This window comes from Pan paniscus, chromosome 17 (assembly GCF_029289425.2).
Source record: "Pan paniscus chromosome 17, NHGRI_mPanPan1-v2.0_pri, whole genome shotgun sequence".
Classification (NCBI taxonomy): Eukaryota; Metazoa; Chordata; class Mammalia; order Primates; family Hominidae; genus Pan; species Pan paniscus.
In genome coordinates, this window is record NC_073266.2 from 92,066,544 (window position 1) to 92,086,330 (window position 19,787).

Here is a 19,787-nt window from a genome sequence, read left to right on the forward strand (position 1 = left end):
CCCAGCATCTGCCCAAAGCGTCCTCTTCCACGTTCAAACCCAGGACTTCTGTCCACGTGAGTCACTTAACCGTTAGCTGCATGCTGCTGGGCCATTTCATACATTTGTCCTGTCTCCTTGAAGGCAGGGCTTGGGCACTTGCTCAGCCATTGTACCCAATGCAGAGCAGCACCCAAGATGCGCTCATGAAATCTCACTGAGGTGGGCAAGGCCTGGGGGAGTCTGGGGTGAGCTGGAATCATGTCAGCTCCTGTTCATTGTGCACCTACTGTGTCCAGTACTGCGTACTCGGCCCTGCGCCAGGTGTGATACACGCTGTTTCCACTGCCCGGACAGGGCTCCCAGACGGCAAGAAGGTCACAGGGTGCAGGCCACACCTGGGCTTGCCACTTCTGGGAAAGCTTCCAAGAGAGAAGGAAAAGCTAGATTTCTGTGGGGTTATAGAGAGTTGAAGGGACAGACAGGAGAGTGTGTGTGGAGATTTATTTTCCCAGAACTTGAATGGAAGCTGTTACTGTCAACTTCATCTCTTAAGAGCCCTCTTGGACATGTTTTAATGTCCCAAGACAGGGCAAAAGGTCTGTTTTCATCTCTAATCATAACAATAACCAGCTTTGCCTCATTGAACCCAGAGAAGGTAGGTTACTTTCTCCTCTTTCCAGGGAAGTAAATGGGAGACTTGGAGAGGTGGTTCCCACCGGCTCTGTTTGAGTCCTGGAGTCAGGGAGGACTCTTTGCAGACCAAAGCATGGAGTTTTCAGTGCTGCAGGATTCAGACTGATCGGCATCGTGGTGCATCATTACACAGATCCTTGGTGGTAGTAGCTTGGTCTAGATGGTTGAGGAAGAGGAGAAAATGGAAGCTGGTGAATACCGCTGAGGTAGCAGATCTTTCCCTCCCTCCTGGGAGTACAGGCTGCCTGAGGTCCATTTCTCTCTCCACTGGGTGTGACTGCAGGGCGCCACATGCTTGTGCTACACCAGATACAGAAAGATGCCACACTGCAGGGAAAAGGGCCCCAGGCATGCTCAGGAAGCCTTCATGAGCCCCAGCTAGCTGGGATAATGAGTTCCAACTCTGCCACTCCAGAGGTTTCTTAGTTGGTAAAAAGTATTTGTCCTTTCATTCAACAGTTACAGAGTAACTTCCAGTGTGCGAATCCCTGCAACAGTTATCAAGAGAGAAATGATGCAAAAGAAGACGGCTTGTAAGTGAGTAAAGTGCCTCCTGGGGAGTGATGATGCCTTATGAAAGGTATGGAAGGTGCTAGGGGATCTGGCTGAAGAATCGTGATAGGATTTTGACCAAGCGAGGTCTGCAAATGGGGCATGTCATTGGCACACAGCTTATTTACCAGGCACAGACCTAGGATGTATTTCTCTCTGCCGACGTGGTGTACATCATACTCCGCCGACAGACACAGGTGGTGGCCTCTGACACAGCAAAGTTAGAGGAAAAACTAGCTCCAGGCACTGCCCCTCGTACTCTCCAGTGGAAACCTGGGAAGCTGAAAAGCACAGCCTAGCTTAGGTTCACATGTGTTAGGAGTAGGGAACCCAGAGTAGCTTCTTCGTCTGTCTCTTTCCCTCTCTGTCTTTCCCCCTCTCTCTCTCCACCACCATCTCTCTCTCCTCTCTCCCTTTCTCCCCTCTCTTCTCTCCACTGTCTCCCAGATTTAACTGGCATCGAGATGAAGATCTGTGAAGATGAAAGACTGAGAAGGCAAAATAATTGGAATTCTTGTAGGAGCACTTTCCCCTGGACCTGTGTTTGGCTTCCGTTCTTGCTAATATCTGTTGGAGTCTTTCCTTCCTTCCAAACTATATTAGTAATAGAATCAAATGTCTTCTTTTGTAATCAACTAACAAAACATTTTTTAAATTTGTATTGATTTATTTTTAATTTTTATAAAGATGGGGACTCACTCTGTTGCCCAGGCTGGTCTCCAACTCCTGACAAGGAATCCTCCTGCCTCAGCCTCCCAAAGTGCTGGGATTCTAACAAAATATTTGAGCCAGCTCTGTTTTCCTCTTTTCTAGAAAAAAAATTATTGTGAGGAACACTCATATCTCACATATTTTCTGCAAGGAAAGAATAAAGTGCATTTGACAGAGGCTGGGAAAGAGGAATTCTCTGATCTGAATTACATGGGCTTTTGAAGCCCTGGGCTCGCCCGTGCTCTATGCTCTTGCCAGAGGTGACCTTGGCCGGGTAGGGGCAAGGTTTTCCACTGATGACTGCAGGCAGCAGGGCCCCCACCCTCCTAGGATCACAGCCCACACCTGGGCCCAGCCTCACCCTCTCCTTCCTTTCCAGCCCTCGGAATTCTGAGTATGATCCCAGCAACTTGGCCTTCGGAAGAAGGGCCAGGCCCACTTCCTGGGAGCTGCTGTGCTGGGCCTGGAGCTCAAGGAGCCCAGCCTGGCAAGTGTCAGGGAAAGGGTGTGAGGATGGGGAGGAGGTGCAGAGATGCAGCTGGTGGAGACGCTGCCCCTCTGCAAGGGAGAGGGGCCCGGCCCTGATAGCCACAGCTAGCCTTAACTAGCAGGGATAATGAGTTCCAACTCTGCCTTTCCAGAGGTTTCTTTGTTGGTAAAAATTATTTGATTATTTGTCCTTTCATTCAGCAAACAGTTAGAGTAACTCTCCAGTGTGCCAATCCCTGCAAGAGTTATTCAGAGAGAAATGATGCAAAAGAATCCCAGTCCCCCAGAAAAGCCCCGGGACCCCTCAACCCAAGGCTCTGGCCTGTGCCCTGCTGCCTCCTTTTCTCTACTGTCCCCTGACCTTCCCACCAAAATTTATATGTTGACGTCCTAACCCCCAAGACCTCAGAATGTGACCTTCTATGGAGATAGGGTCATTGCAGATTGAATTACTTATCTTCAGATAAGGTCACATGGGCATAGGGTGGACCCCTGATTACACACAGCTGTGTCCTTATGAGAAGGGAAAATCTGGACACACACACATACACAGGGAGAACATCATAAGAAGATGAGGGCAGAGATCGGGTGATGCTTCTACAAGACAAGGGACACCAAGGACGGCCAGCAGCCACGCGGGTCGAGGCCTGGAGCACGCCCTTCCCGCTCAGCCTCAGGAGAAACCTGCCCTGCCCATACCTTCATCTCAGACTTCCAGTCTCCAGAATTGAGACCGATTTCTGTTGCTTAAGCCACCCAGTGTAGGGTACTTTGTTAGAGCAGATGTTGGGGCTCAGAAGCCAATACCCCAAAATATGGTGCTTTGTTCAAGCTGAACTGAAAAGGAACTTCAAGGCCTCTCGGCTCCCCCACGCCCACCATCTCTCCCGGAGTTCCTGAAGTGTCCTTATCTCCTTCAAGTCTGACCCACCAAAGAAGAAAGGAATGACCTCTAGTCCCTTCCCTGAGTTTTCGTTAACTGAACCCATATCTCAGGAAGGAAGGCTGACACCGAACACGCTGGACAGACTTGTCACGACCTTTGTCTGCTCTGGGGCCCAGCAGACTTGAACGAAGACCGTGGCGTGCTCTTCAAGCCCACCGAATCCTCCCTCGTGAGTGCTGATTGCCCTCAGCTGAAGTCCTCTTTTCTCCTCCCATAACCTGTTGCGCCAGGATCTAAGCCGTCACTCCTTGTGGAACCTCAAGAGGGTGTCTCAGCTTCCCAACCCCATTGGGGATTGGTCCTTCCTTCTGAAGGCTCCCATGTCACTTAAAACTAGGACCAAATCAACCTGTTATGCCTCTTCTCCAATTCAACTGCCCTTTGCAAGCTGATTTTGCAGCGAACCTTCAGAGAGCGGGGAAAACTCTACCCTCGGCCCCTGCACAGCCCTAGGAAGCTAATCCTTGGCCGTAACATTCCATCACAAGGGCCCACAGCCACAGTGTGTGGGGGCCCGTCACGTGAGGGGGCTGTCACCTGAGGGGGCTGTGCCGCTGGCTCAGCTCTGCCTGCTGGCCGGGGCCCTACTCCCTCTCAGAGATGACACACAAGTGCCCCCAAAGAAGAACCCGAGGAGTCGCAGGCTGGGCCAGGCTGCTGGCTTCCAGTGACATCACATGACTTTGGGGCCACTGCCTCATCCCGTATCTGCGCGTATGAGATGCATTGTCTCTTCCTCTGCAGTTGAGCTGAATGAATACCTCCGAAGCCGCTTTGTTCTCCAGATGTGAATAGCTCCACTATACCAGCCTCGTCTTCCTTCTGGGGGACAATGTGGGGCAGGGCACAGAGAGATATTTAATGTCACCCTCTCGGGGCTTTCATGGGACTCCCTCTGCCACATTTTTTGGAGGTTGGGAAAGTTGCTAGAGGCTTCAGAACTCCAGCCTAATGGATCCCAAACTCGGGAGAATGGTGAGTAGGACCACCATCAGAGTCCGTGCATTGGGCGCCAGACTTCCCTTTGTCCCGGGAGCATGTGCGTTAAGCCCAGGTGGGCAGGGCAGGCACCCAGCGTGGCCCCAGATGCTGCTCCTCATGGTGTTCTTAGGTGCTGTCTTGGCCGAGGAATGTGGTATTTGGAATTATATTTTATCAGTAATGCTTTTGGGTAGTTGTGTGTTCTTAACAATAATTAAATGGCATTATTGTCAAGTAGTTCATATTCAAATTGTTCATGAACTCAGTCTTCTTAAATCAATTTTTTTCTGTACGTTTTCTCTTTAAAAAAAATGAGTTTGCTTCCTGGAAGAATTTGCCTAAATAATGGTAACAGACAGTGTGCTGTTTGTCCTGGTCCCAGGTTCCCGGCTTAAGGGCTAGCTTGCGAGAGCTAATCACCGGGCTGAATCACCCCAGGCCTTTCTCGGGGAGGTTTCCATGGCTCAGGTGCAAACCTGAGTGTGTGTGTGGCGGGAAGGCTTCTCTCTAGGAAAACAAGCAGGCAGGTACCTTTGGCTGTGAGGTTTTGTGGGGTTGTGTCCCAGACTACTTGGAAAGATAAAATTCATGGACGCTTTTTATTTCCATTGCAAACACACACATACACACACACAGAAATTTTCAGAATTTTGTGGAAGGTTGATACGTAGAAGACTCTCAAAAGACATACTGAAACAAATACATGCAAATGCGAGGCTAGAGACACAGTGAGCAGGCAGGTGGTGACCTGACCACAGCAGGATTCTAGAAGTGGGCTTTGCCCACCTGCAAGACCATGAGATTCCCACACCATGCTGCAAAATCACTGCTCTGAGAGAAAGAACCTCACCCTGTGGTCTGGCCATGCTTTCCATTGCTGACTTTTTTTTTTTTTTTTTTTTTTTTTTAAAGAACCCATGACTGGCCAGGGCATTGGGGTGGGGGTTACAAGAGGACATTTCACTGAATACTGTCTTACTTTAAAAAATTTTTAAACTGTGTCATGATAGTATCTATTCAAAACATTAAAGTTAAAAGCAACATGAAAGAAAATAATTTCCCTGGCTGGGCATGGTGGCTTATGTCTGCAATCCCAACACTTTAGGAGGCCAAAGCAGGAGGATCACCTGAGCCCAGGAGTTCAAGACTGGCCTGGGCAACATAGTGAGACCCTGACTCTACAAACAATTTTAAAAGTAGCCAGGCAGGGTGGAGCATGCCTGTGGTCTCAGCTACTCAGGAGACCAAGATGGGAGGATGGCTTGAGCCTGGGAGGTCGAGGCTGCAGTGAGCCATGATTGAGCCACTGCACTCCAGCCTGGGAGGCAGAGTAAGACCCTGTCTGAAACAAAAAAGAAAGGAAATATTTTGTTTTGGACTCAATATAATACCCTTTGATATGAAAGAGAGGAAGAGATTGTACTATATATTTTCCCCTTTGCTATTCTTTTACTTTTTTTTAACTTTTATTTTAGGTTTAGCGGTACATGTGCAGGTAGGTTTGTTACATAGGTAAATTTGTGTCCTGGTGATTTGTTGTGCAGATTATTTAATCACCCAGGTATTAAGCCTAGTACTCATTAGTTATTTTTGCTGATCCTCTCCCTCCTCCCGTCCTCCACCCATAGGCCCCAGTGTGTGTTGTTCTCCTCTATGTGTCCATGTGTTCTCATCATTTAGCTCCCACTTACAAATGAGAACATGCAGTATCTGGTTTTCTGTTCCTGCGTTAGTTTGCTAAGGATGATGGCCTCCAGCTCCATCCATATTCCTGCAAAGGACATGATCTCATTCTTTTTTATGGCTGCATAGTATTCCCCATGGTGTAGATGTACCACATTTTCTTTACCCAGTCTGTCATTGATGGACATTTAGGTTGATTCCATGTCTTTGCTATTATGAATAGTGCTGCAGTTAACATTCACATGCATGTGTCTTTATAGTAGAATGATTTATATTCCTCTGAGCATATAACCCAGTAATGGGATTACTGGGTCAAACGGTAGTTCTGTTTTTAGCTGTTTGAGGAATTGCCACACTGCTTTCCATAATAATTGAACTAATTTACACTCCTACCAACAACGTATAAGTTTTCCCTTTTCTCTGCAACCTCACTTGCATCTGTTATTTTTTGACTTTTTAATACAGTTGTTTGACTGATGTGAGATGGTATCTCATTGTGGTTTTGATTTGCATTTCTCTAATGATCAGTGATATTGAGCTTTTTTTCATACGCTTGTTGGCCACATGTATGTCTTCTTTTGAAAAGTGTCCGTTCATGTCCTTTGCCCAGTTTTTAATGGGATTGTTTGTTTTTTCTTGTAAATTTGTTGAAGTTCCTCGATACTGGATATTAGATCTTTGTCAGATGCATAGTTTGCACATATTTTCTCCTATTCTGTAGGTTGTCCGTTTACTCTGTTGATAGTTTCTTTTACTGTGCAGAAGCTCTTAAGTTTAATTAGATTCTATTTGTCCATTTTTGCTTTTGTTGCAATTGCTTTTGGTGTCTCTGTCATGAAATCTTTGCCTGTTCCTATGTCCAGGATGGTATTGCCTAGATTGTCTTCCAGGGTTTTTAAAGTCTGGAGTTTTATGTTTAAGTCCTTAATCCATCTTGAGTTGATTTTTGTATATGATGTAAGGAAGGGGTCCAGTTTCAATCTTCTGCATATGGCTAATGGCTAGCCAGTTATCCGAGCATCATTTATTGAATAGGGAGTCCTTTTCCATTGCTTGTTTTTGTCGCTATTGCTGACTTATTACCATCACCTTTTTCTAATACTGAGAGAGAAAAGAAAGTAATCAATTCTATTCTTGGAATCTTGAGCCCAAGATTGGGCAAACTCTTTCTTTTACTGTGACACAGATCAAATGCCCATCAACAGCCAGGCTGGATCCCTGGCTGTGGCCCAGGGGGACTGGATGAGGTCTGGGGAGCTGGACCACAGGATGCAGAGGGGGCTCTGTGCTGTGGGCACTCACCCTTTGGATGGGGCACATGCAGTCAGCATGTGTGATGTGCCTCCTGTGTGCTCTAGTGCCCAGGCCCAGTCACTCTGGGCAAACAGTGGTACCTGGGATGTGGACTCTGGGACCAGGAAGCTCCTCTGCGGGGAATGAACCAGGTCATATATCACTACACTTTGTCCACACTCCTTGTTTCTTTCCACAAAAAGCGGCATTCTTGTTAAAACCGTAGAGTAGAACTTCTAGCTGCTGAAGACAAAAGACAAAGTACAATTTAGACGAAGGTGAGAAGTTACCCGTCCATGTACAATTTACTGCCTTTTTCACTAAATCCCAAACTCAGGTTTTTGTTTTGTTTTTTTTTCTCTCAAACTTTAGTGTGAGCAGTTTTAGGGTAGAGGCCCAGGAATCTGCACTTTCAAGCCATCATTCAGTGACTTTTAGTATATTCACTGACATGTGCAACCATCACCACCATCAATTTTAGAACATTTTCCTCACCTCAGAAAGAAACCCATACCCTTTAGCTATGACCCTCCTATTCGCCCCTCCCTCACCTTATCCTTAAACAACTACTAACCTGTTTTCTGTCTCTGTAGATTTCCCTATTCTAGACTTTCATATGAATGGTATCATATAATATGCGGCCTCTTGTGACTGGCTTCTTTCACTTAATGTAATGTTTTCAAGGTCCATTCATGTCATAGCATATATCAGGACTGCATTCCTTTTCATGGCCAAATAATAGTCCATTGTGTGAATATGCCACATTTTGTATTTATCCATTTGTTTGTTGGTGGACATGTGGGTTGTTTCCACCATTCGACTGTTATGAATAATGCTGCTATAAACATTTGTGTCCCAGTTTTTGTGTGGACATGTATTTTCATTCCTCCAGGGTGTGTACCTGGGAGTGGAATTGCCAGTCGATACGGTAGCTCCGTGGATCAGTGTCTGAGGAACTGCCAGACTGCTTTCCATGCTGGCTGCACCATTTTACATCCTCACTAGCAGTGTGTGAGGACTCCAATTTCTCCACATCCTCAAAACACTTGTTATCTGACTTTGTGATTCCCGGCATCCTCTGGGTGGGAAGTGGTGTCTGGTTGTGGTTTGATCTGCATTTCCCAATGCCTAATGATACTGAACATTTTTTCATTCACTTCTTGGCCAAAAGATCTACCATTTTAACCATGACCCTCCACCTCATCCCAGTCAAGGGATTCTGACAGAGAACCTATCGCCTTTGACAACATTTTCAACTTCGAGTATAAAAAGTCTCCCTAGATTTTTCTTGGCTTTTCCAGGGTGTATCACTTGCTCCAAGGTTCTGAACCTAAGCCCAGTTCTTATTGAATCTAGGGTTCAGCTTATTTCTAATTAATCAATTCTGCTGTGGATTTGCACAAGATAGGAGCTGGCATTCTCTCTCAAGCAGCCTGTTAAAACTAAACAGGGAGAGATTATGGCCGGAAAATACATGGACATTCGCTGCAAACACTGTCTTCCTACTACAAGGTTTCTCCCTCATCTCAAAAAAAAAAAAAAAAAAGCCTTCCCTATCAGCAGGGATTTGACTAAGGAGATCTACACCTGTTTGTTCCCACCAGCTTTTAGTTCTTTATATTAATAGGCTCCCAACTTACGATGGAAGGATGCAGGCTTTTCCCAGAGCCTGGATTTCTAAGTAGGTGCGTGCTAATTTTCCGCCATCCACTTCTCCTGCACGCTGTCTCACGAAGGGTCTGAGGATGCAGGACTGCCAGGTGGGCTCTTTCCCAGCTCCTGGAGGCTTCCTCATCTCTCATCCCCAGTGCCAGCAAATGCCGGAGGGAGCTATCCTGCGCATGAGGCATTCGGATCCTTCCTTGGCCAGCACTGCTCATCCACAGCCAGGGAGTTTCCCCACCTGCAGGATTCCTCCGACCAAACGCCTTGTTAGTGTTGTTGGTGCACATGGGCCCCCAAGCACCACCACCTGCTCCTGAGCAGCAAGTGGTTCCTGGGATCAGTGGCGTTATTGCAAACACGGTGGCCATGAGCTCAGGTTGGCCCAGGACACTGCCTGCTTGCCAAGGCTCAGCCTGCCCCTAACCCTGCTCTCTCGTTTTAATGGAAAGTTTCAAACATGCACAAACATAGACAGAAGAGGATAGTGAGTCCCCATGTGCCTATCAGCCAGTTCCAACAATTACCAACATGTGGCCCATCTTGTTTCAGGAGAGCCCCTCCCAGGACCCCCACTCTCAGCATCCAGATAATCCTACAGCAAATTCCAGACATTGCATTATTGCATCTGTAGGTTGTTCAGCACATATCTTGAAGGTGAGCACATGTGTGTATATCAACAATACCATTAACACACTATAAAATAGCAATAATTCCTTTAGATCAACAAATATACAACCTACAACCTGTGGTCAACTTTATCATATTGTCCCATAAAAATATTTTTACCACTGGTCTTTCGAATCAGAATCAAAATAGGATCTACACTTTACATTTGTGTGGTATAAATCTTTTTTTTTTTTTTTTGAGACGGAGTCTGGCTCTGTTGCCCAGGCTAGAGTGCAATGGCACGATCTCAGCTCACTGCAACCTCCGCTTCCTGGGTTCAAGCGATTCTTCTGCCTCAGACTCCCTTTTAGCTGGGATTGCAGGTGCCCACTGCCACACCCGACTAATTTTTGCATATTTTAATAGAGGCAGGGGTTTCACCATGTTGGCCAGGCTGGTCTCAAACTCCTGACCTCAGGTGATCCACCCACCTCATCCTCCCAAAGTGTTGGGATTACAGGTGTGAGCCACTGCGTCTGAACTCTTCCCTGAATTTCTGATCTGACCTTGAGTGCCTGGAATGGGCACCCTGCCTCAGCCTGGCCCCCTGTACGTGACATAAGAGGGAATGGCAGCAGCTCTCTTGGGGAACCTCAGTGAGGATTGGAGGGCAAGTCAAGAAAGGAGAGCCGTGTTTAGATGTGTGGGGGTGTAACCTACCCATCCTGGCTGTGTGATCCCAGGCAGTCTCTTGACCGTAGGGGTGTAACCTACTCATCCTGGCTCTGTGATCCCAGGCAGTCTCTTGACCGTGGGGGTGTAACCTACTCATCCTGGCTGTGTGATCCCAGGCAGTCTCTTGACCCCTCTAGTGCTTCAGGTCACTTGTCTGTGAAATGGAGCCACAGTAGCTCTGCCTTACTGGGTTTTTAGAGTGATTGGCGACATTGTGGCCATGAGTGCTAGGCTCAGTGCCTGCCCTCCAAGCGTGTGAAGACGCAATAAAAATGTAAATGTGACCTTACTGCAGATGGACACGACTTCTGTTAATCAACAAATCACATGATGTGTGGAATCCCTAACTCACTCCAGCACTAGAATCTGAGGAATGCTGCAAACATCAAATTTCAGATCTGGCTTCTAATGAAGTGATGCCGATTTTCTTGTATCACGGGTGGTTTAGCATAGACTGCTATAGACATTAAATGCTAGTTCCACACACCCACTAGCAGCGTTCTGGGAGAGGCCTGCGAGTTGTTGGGCACTGGAACACACTTTTCTGTGGTTCACACCGGAAACTTGTAGGTTCTGAAAATGGAGGGGGGAATGGGGCTGCAGTTGGGAGCCATCACCTGCTGGGGGCTCATAGTGAGTGCAGCCCCGGTCATGGGCTCTGCCGATGCACCTGGGGAAGGAGATGGCAGGTGTGCAGAGGCACCGTTTAGCTGCCATAGGAGCTGCCAGGAAAGGCACAGCGATCGGATCCTCCCCTGAGCGTGCACTGTCTAGGGCAGCTGTCCTAGCTTCTCAGCAGGTTGTCATCTGCGGCTCACCAGAGAGAGATGCTGCCCTGGTGACTGCCACTCTGCTGGCTCGGGACCCTGGCAGGTTCAGGAGCTGATGGCATCTGGAGGGTGGGTGGCATTTGTTGGCTGGAGCTGAGAGCCAGCTCCTGGAGGAGTCACAGAAGGAGAAGGGGTGGGTGGGTCCAGCCACCACCCTACTGATCCCAGTGCAGAGCTCCTGCCCAGGAGGAAATATGCACATGCGGTTGGTTTATGGGAGGGAGCCTGGGCAGTCTGTTGCACGGTTGGTCTCACCGTCACAGGGCAGGCAGCAGCAAGGCTGGAGCAGGGGACCTGAGCCCTGAGGTCCTCCCCAGCCCCATCGTCCCAGCCCTAATCAGGAGGTAGGGGCTTTCTGTCCCCAGAGCACCTCTCCTCAGGCCCCACAATGCCCCAGTGTTCCAATTCTCAATTGCTCTTTCAAGCGGTTACAATCCGCCACTTCTTCAGAAGCACTGTGGTTGGGACAAAGGTACCTTTCATGGTACACGTGGCTCAGCTTCCGGCGCCACAGGACATAAAGTTGGGGTGCTGTCCCCTGCTGACCTCAGAAGGAATGGGGCGCATTGTGAAAGGGAGAGAAACAGTGCTAAGACAAGGCACGCACAGATGGAACTCCCCAAAGACTGCAGATGAGGAGGGGTCCCCTGCGCCTTCTAGGACCAGCTCCAGTGCCCTGGGATCCCAGAGTGCATGGCGCTCAGGGAGAAATGCGTTTGCATGTTTCAGTTACACAGTTTGCCTGGGGCGGTCTTGTTACCCAACTCTGTACCTTGTACTGCAGGCCAGAGGTGTGCGCAGGAGCACTGCCCTGGGGCCATCCCAGAAGCCTTGTCCCTGCTGACAGGGTGAGGTTTGCTTTTTGAGCTCCTGGTGTCAAGGCCTAATTTATTAGTCATTATTAGCCAATTCCTGGAGGCTGAGGTTATCCAGGATACAAACATTTATGCCTTTTAAGGTGTACTGAACAGAGCTTGTGGGCTTTTAAGTGGACCCTTTTTATCTTCACCCAAATCTTGCTCTCCTCCAGTTTGGGAAAGTTTGCACCAGGTAGCGTTCCCAGCACTGCGCCTGGCACTGGGCCAGGCTGTAGGGACATTACGTCCCAGGAAGTGAAATCATTGTAGGGCAGTCCTGATCAAGACAAAGGATGAGTTCACCCTTAAAACTCCCCATCCACTTCAAGCAAAGCAATTGCATATACTTCAGGATTTTGTTTGTTTTTTTGTTTTTGAGACAAGATCTCACTCTGTGATCCTCCCACCTCAAACCTCCTGAGTTGCTGGGACTATAGGTATGCACCACCTGGCCTAGCTAAGTTTTAAAATCTGATTTCATTTATGTAGAGACAGAATTTCTGTGTTGCCCAGGCTGGTCTTGAACTCCTGGGCTCAAGTGGGCCTCCTACCTTGGCTTCCCAAAATGCTGGGATTACAGGTGTGTGCCACTAGAACACTGTTTGAGAACTGTAAGCCACCAGTTTAAGACCTGGACCTGGAATGGGCATCTTAAAGCACCAGGTGGAGGCAACCATTGCATTTTAGGCAGAACTCATAACAGAGAAGGAGAATAAAATGACTATCATTCAAGTTGAGGCTGCAAGCCAAAGTTCTGAAGTGTGTAAGAAAGACATGCCTTAAGAAAAATAGCTTTTGCAATGTGTTAGGAAATGGGTTTACCAAGACTGACATACAAAGAGTAGAACATGTTTAAAATGGATGCAAACGAAGTATGTTTAAATTCTTCAAGAGACAAATGAAAGACTAACACCCATATTAAAGAATGAGAAAATACAAAATGTAAGCAGGCACCTATGAATCAGAAGCAGACAGGGGCCGGGCGTGGTGGCTCATGCCTGTAATCCCATCACTTTGGGAGGATGAGGCAGGCAGATCACTTGAACCCAGGAGTTTGAGACCAGCCTGGGCAATATGGTGAGACCCCCCCGTTTCTACAAAAAATACAAAAAGTAGCTGGATGTGGTGGCATGCACCTGTAGTCCCAGCTACTTAAGAGGCTGAGGTGAGACAATCACTTGAACCCAGGAGGTTGAGGCTGCAGTGAACGATGATCACACCACTGTACTCCAGCCGGGGCAACAGAGTGAGATCCTGTCTCAAAAAATAAAACAAAATAAAATAAAATAAAATAAACAGATGGGTATTAAAATCAACCAATTAGACATCCTGAAAATGTAACTAGTTATTGAAATAACTGAACAGTAAAAATTCTAGACTGGGCACAGTCAAAGTGAGAATTAATGAACTGAAAAATATTACAGAGAATATGCCCAGGAATCAGAGCAGAGAGATAACAAGAAAAAAAGGGAAAAACTAAGAGATCTGGAGGATATATGATAGATCGAAAGACTCCAATGTAGTAGGAGTTCTGGAAGAAAACAGAGGAAATGAGGCCAGGCACTGAGGCTCACACCTGTAATACTAGCATTTTGGGAGGCCAAAGAATGAGGATCAGTTGAGCTCAGGAGTTCCAGACCAGCCTGGGCAACATAGTGGGTCCCCATCTCTAAAAAAAATTTAAAAATCAGTCCAGGTATGGTGGCTTGTACCTTTAGTCCCAGCTTCTCAGGAGGCTGAGGCAGGAGGGTGGCTTGAGCCTGGGAGATCCAGGCTGCAGTGAGCTATGATCACCCCACTGCACTCTAGCCTGGGCAACATAGCAAGACCTTGTCTCTACAAAAAGCTTAAAAAATAAGCCGGCTTGGTGTTGCACACCTGTAGTCCCAGCCACTCAGGAGGCACAGACAGAAGAATCACTTGATACTAAGAGTTTGAGTTTGCAGTGAGCAGTGATTATGCCACTACACTCCAGCCTGGGCGACAGAGGGAGACTCTGTCTCAAAAAATAAATACGTAAAAATAAATGTGCATTGGCATCTTCTTCTATGATAGACAGTACATAGGCTCTTGGGGCTATTGAAAGAAGAGAAACAAAGTCCTGGCCCCCATGGAGCTTATGTCATGAGAGCCAGACAGATAATTATTAAGTAAACAAATAATGGAATGTTATATAGTGATAAGAAGGCCGGGCACGGTGACTCATGCCTGTAATCCCAGCACTTTGGGAGGCCGAAGCAGGTGGATCACCTGAGGTCAGGAGTTCAAGACCAGCCAGGCCAACATGGTGAAACCCCATCTCTACTAAAAATTCAAAAAATTAGCTGGGCGTGGTGGCAGATGCCTGTAATCCCAGCTACTTGGGAGGCTGAGGCAAGAAAAATCACTTGAACCCGGGAGGTGGAGGTTGCAGTGAACCAAGATCACGTCACTGCACTCCAGCCTGGCAGCAGAGCGAGGTTCTGTCTCAAAAAAAAAAAAAAAAAAAAAAAAGGATATTATATAGTGGTAAGAAAATAATAACCAGGGTGTACTGGGTTAAATAACATTCCTTCAAAAATGCCTGTCCACCTGGAACCTCAGAACATGGCCTTGTTTGGAAACAGGGTTTTTACAGATGTAATTAGTTAAAAAGAGGTCACTCTGGAGTAGAGTGGGCCCTAAATCCAAAACTCAGTGTCCTCCTAAGATGAGAGTACACAGAGAGACACAGAAAGAGGCTGGCTGTGCACACACGGAGGCAGAGACTGGAAGGACACAGTCACAGCAAGGAGCGCCAGGGACTGCTGCCAACACCAGAAGCTGGAGGGGCAGGAAGGACCCTCCCCTAGAGCCTGCAGAGGGAGCCCGGCCCTGCCAACACGTGATTTAGGTTTCTGGCCTCTAAAACTATGGGAGAATAAAGTCCTGGTGTTTGGCCCCCGGTTTGGGATGCTTTGTTCCAGCAGCCTGAGGAAGCTAGTGGAGACCGATGGGAAAGCCCCGCCCTCTCCTCGAATCTGCCTTGTTCTCGACTTTACATTTGTTGGACTTTTGTTCAAAGCCAAAAGGTGGCCTGAGATGCCATCGCCAGAGGTGGCCAAGCCCTGGGGTCCACCCCCGCCTTTAACCGGGGACCTTGGTTCACAGGCACCAAGGACGCCTAAAGCCTGGCACTTTGAAGTCAAAGTAATTTTGCTGTGAGCTGAATGTATAAGATAACACTTTAAAGGCTGTGTACGTAATTACAGGTTTCTAGAAAACAAACGCGTTATTTGGTGCTGTCTGCATTTTGGTGTCTCCACCTTGGCCCACGGTCCCACCAAAACCCTGCCAGGCTCTCCTCTCCTGACTCCGTGAGAAATCTCTGCTCTCCTCCTCGCCACCCCTCCTCTGTCCCCAGTCCGCGTCTCTCTCAACTCCCCACTCCCTCCGACCCTCCTCCTCCTCTCTGCTGTTCTGCGGCCGGAACATCTTAATTTCACGTGCTGCCCCCTGAGATTGTACAGTCTCCCCTGCAGGTATTCTGTAAATATCCTATCGACACTTTTACACAAAAATCACTCAAATGAGATTTAAAGGAAGAAGAGCCAGTGGCTCTGGTGTGGCCACAGCTACGAGATCTCCAAAGGAGAATGTTCGCCTTGGGTTTTGGCTCCAGCGTCAGGCACAGCCTCATGGACCCCTTAGGATTTACACCTCTCACCCCTCAAAACCGAGAGCCATGCCCTGTTTCCCCATTGGAAACACGCTTTTGCCTCCGAGGAACTCAAAGCCCAGCCTTGTCTGATGACACCACTGTCCCTGGTAGAGTATACTTCAATGTATCGATTTAACTGTCACGAGATTCTGGCCTGTTGGAGAAATAACTGAAATCACTGGTTATTTCATTCACTCTTTTTGGTCATTGTTGTTTGACTGGCTCTGTCATTGTGCTACAAGTCGCTGTTACGTTTCTAGATGACGGAAGGTTCCGGAAGTAGTGCAAAGTGGTGCTGTGCTCTCTCTCTGGCTGATGTCTGGCGAGGCTCAGATCCCTGTCCAGACTGTGGGGAGTAAAAGTGTCTGAAGGCGCATTGTTCCCGTTAGCATCACACCAGCCTCATACCCTGACACTGCGAGCTTTCTCTTCCCCACCGCCTACCCACGAGGACCCCAGACACAGGTGGGAGCACCGACGGCCCACCCTAGCGGCTTGGTTGCTGGACTAGCTGTCTTCTGCCCAGGAGAGAAGACGCTGTACAGTGCCTTGGGCTGTGACGTGCCAGATGTGGTATTGTCTCGTGCCACCCCCCTTAAGGTGCTTGGTAGGTGCCACATGCCGTATTATCTCGTGCCACCCCCCTGAGGGCACATAGTAGGTCCCACTGTCCCTGCTTCAGAGCCTGTGTCCTGAGCCAGCCAGTTCCTAAGTGCTAGTGCCTGAGCTCTAGGCCAGCTCTCCCTGCAAACCACAAAAACACCCACCCCGTGACTGGCACTCAATTCCTCCTCCATCCCCTGGCTTCTGCAGTCTCTGACTTCTTGCAGCTCTGCTCAGCGTTCAAGGAGCAGCTCTGTTAGGATCCTAGCGAACTGGGTAAACTTTGTTAGTATTTCCAGCCATTTCATGTGGTGTGTGGCCTCACATTCTGGGAATGAGTCTAAGCTGAACTTGGCCTCAGGCATTGTTCTTCTCCAGGGTCAAGCTCACAGGTTAGGCTGGACCAGAGGATGATGGAGGGACTCACAGTTCTTGGGACTTTCTGGGGAATTTTGCTCCCTGGAGTTTCTCCAGGATGCTGGCTGAAGGAAACCACACCCTTGCTGACTCCTCCATGGGGACTTGCCGCCAGAGTGAGTTAATCAATCTGCAGAAGCCACGTTGGCTCAGCTCCGTGCCTACAGGAAATCAACAGAATCCAGAAAAACCCATTTTTGTTGTTTTTTTAAAATCCTGTGATGGTGAGATAAGCTAGGCTAATAAAACATTCTTTTCTGTGTTATAACAAATTCATCAGAGCAGACCCAGGACAGAGCAACCTCTATAAAACAATCCCACAAGGACTCTAGACTAGGAGGGCAATAGAATTCTCGGCTTCCAGGATGACTGACGGGCACTGAGGTTTCTTCCCCTGAACAAGGGTCTGGCTGATTGGCCATTGTGTGGACACCAAGGACCCACCCTTGGCCTGAGGCTTTGTGGGGGGTGGAGGCAAGAGTGCTTTCTTTCATTTTCTATTCTTTCTTCTGTTCAACACCCAAAATAAACAAAAACAACCAGTGCAGAAGTGGGGTTTTCCCACAGCACCCCTGCTCCATCCTCCTTTAGGGATGCCTGCTCGTTTCCTGGCAGGAGACAGAAGTGTCCTTTGTTAAAGTATCCCAGGCCACTGTCAAGACCTCCATCAGCTAAGCCCACAGGGCATGCAACTCTCCAGTTGTTAGCGAGAACTAGGAGGGAGGTGGAGGCAAAGCCAGTGCCAGTGTCCGCTGGAAGCTCGGGCAGCTGTGGGAGGAGAAAGAGGAGAACAAGATGTCAAGACACTAAGAAGACTCAGGAAGTGCCCCAGGACCTCTCGCTTCGGGGGAACGACAGGTTGTGATGGTAACACAGCAGAGGATGTAAACCTCCCGCTAAGAGTTACAGTATAGAGAAAAGATCAGCACAGGGGCACTTGGAACTTTTGTTCCAAATCTAAAAATCTAAGAATAACCACCTGGAATAAACACAAGCCTATGCAGCAAGTGGGGTTCCCCTCAGGGTCCCATAGCCAGTGGGAGCTTACCACCCTCAGCTGGGCAACTGCCCACCCCCGCCGAAAAGATTCTCTCAGTCCAGGACTCACCCTGCACATCCCTAACCCCAGCCCCCACCAAGGGCAACTTCCTGTTCTCCAGCTCCTCTTTCTTCTTTTTGCAAGGTCAAAAGCCAGGAATAACCTTTCTACATCCCTAGATTTTCACCGGGTGATGAGAGTTTGGATCTGTGTCCCTGCCAAATCTCATGTTGAGATGTGATCCCCAGTGTTAGAGTTGGGGCTTGGTAGGAGGTGTTTGGGTCATGGGAGTGGGTCCCTCCTGGCTTGGTGCTGTCCTCACAATAGTGAGTGAATTCTTGCAAGATCTGGTTGTTTAAAAGTGTGTGGTGCTTCCTGCTCTTGCTCACATTCTTGCCATGTGAGGAGCCTGCTCTCTCTTCACCTTACACCATGGGTAAAAGCTCCTTGAGGCCTCCCCAGAAGCTGAGCAGATGCCAGCACCATGCTTATACAGCCTTCAGAACCATGAGCCAATTACACCTCTTTTCTTTATAAACTACTCAGCCTCAGGTATTCCTTTATAGCACTGCAAGAACAGCCTAACACAGAAAAGTGGTACTGAGGAGTGGGGCATCGCTATAAAGATACCTGAAAATGTGGAGGCAACTTCGGAACTCGGTAACAGACAGAGGTTGGAAGAGTTTGGAGAGCTCAGAAGAAAACAGGAAGATGAGGGAAAGTTTGCAACTTCTTAGAGACTGGTTAATGGTTGTGACCAAACTGCTGATAGTGATGTGTGCAGTGAAGTCCAGGCTGATGTGGTCTCAGATGGAAAAACTGATTGGGAACTGGAGCAAAGCTCACCCATGTTATGCCTTAGCAAAGAGCTTGGCTGCATTGTGTTCATGCCCTAAGGATCTGTGGAATTTGAACTTAAAAGTGATGACTTAGGGTATCTGGCAGAAGAAATTTCTAAGTAGCAAAGTGTTCAAGATGTGACCTGGCTGCTTCTAACAACTTATGTTCAGATGTGGAAGTAAAGAAATGACTTAAAGTTGGAATTTATATTTAACCCTTTTCCTGGTTGCCCCAAGAATACTCACCAGTGGCACTTGTGGCTGCAGCATTTACCCTGAGATAACTTTGCCATGAACTATCTTGCTTTTATTATTATTATCACATCACTCTAGTATATAGACTTTGGAAACAACAGACATCATTCTATTTGTAGCATTCTGGTTTTAGTTAGTGGTATTTCCATTTACAAAATGTAGTAATTTTCAACTGCTGAAAATGTCAAATCCTAGAAAATGTAGCATTCCTACACGTGATGTTAACATTGTTCTTGAACAATTGTGGGTCAAAGATTCATTTAATGAATCTGAAATAGATGTTCTGATGATTCTGATGTTAGTTCTTTTTAGAAAGAACTCCCTAAACAGTTTTTATATTTTATTTTCACATTGAAAATCAGTCAGATTTGCTTCAGCCTCAAAGAGTGAGTTTATATAAAATTAAATGAGCACTGGCAGTGAGCTGCACTTTTTTTTTCTAAATGGGAAAAAGATTAAAAGGAAAGCAGAGCATAAAGTTTGGAAAATTTTCAGCCTGGCCATGTGGCAGAGAAAGAAAAATCATTACCAGGAGAGGAATTTGAACAGGTTGCAGAGCAACCACTTGCTAAAGAGACTTGCATGACTAAAAGGTAGCCAAGTGTTAAAAGCCAAAAAAAAAAATGAGAACAAGGTCTTGATGGCATTTCAGAGACCTTTGAGGAAGCCCCTGTCACCACAGGCCCAGAGGCCTAGGAGGACTAAATGGTTCCATGGGCCAGACCTGGGACAGCACTGCTCTGTACAGCCTCAGAAGGCTCCAGTTGTGGCTCAAAGGGCCCCAGATACAGCTCAGGCCACTGCTTCAGAACATGCAAGCTGTAAGCCTTGGCAGCTTCCACATGGTGTTAAGCCTACAGACACACAGAGTGCAAGAGTGAGGGAGGCTTGCCAGCCTCTACCTAGATTTCAGAGAATGTATGAGAAAGCCT

General features: G+C 47.7%; 1 protein-coding gene across 7 annotated transcripts in view; it reads left to right on the forward strand.

The window, feature by feature from the left end:
• The first annotated feature begins 4,099 nt into the window (after positions 1-4,099).
• CNDP1 (carnosine dipeptidase 1) overlaps positions 4,100-19,787 on the forward strand; it is a 62,131-nt gene continuing 46,443 nt past the window's right edge. For 3 of the 7 annotated variants that reach the window (XR_010110174.1, XM_055102367.2, XM_055102366.2), the window contains exon 1: positions 4,108-4,348. Coding sequence is in view for 6 of the 7 variants with exons in the window: in XM_055102367.2 (XP_054958342.1) it covers positions 4,325-4,348 (24 nt within the window). In the remaining variant the exon portion in view is untranslated. Of the gene's footprint in view, positions 4,349-19,787 lie in introns of all 7 variants that reach the window. The other 4 variants (XM_055102370.2, XM_055102365.2, XM_055102368.2 and 1 more) reach the window with 4 other exon arrangements.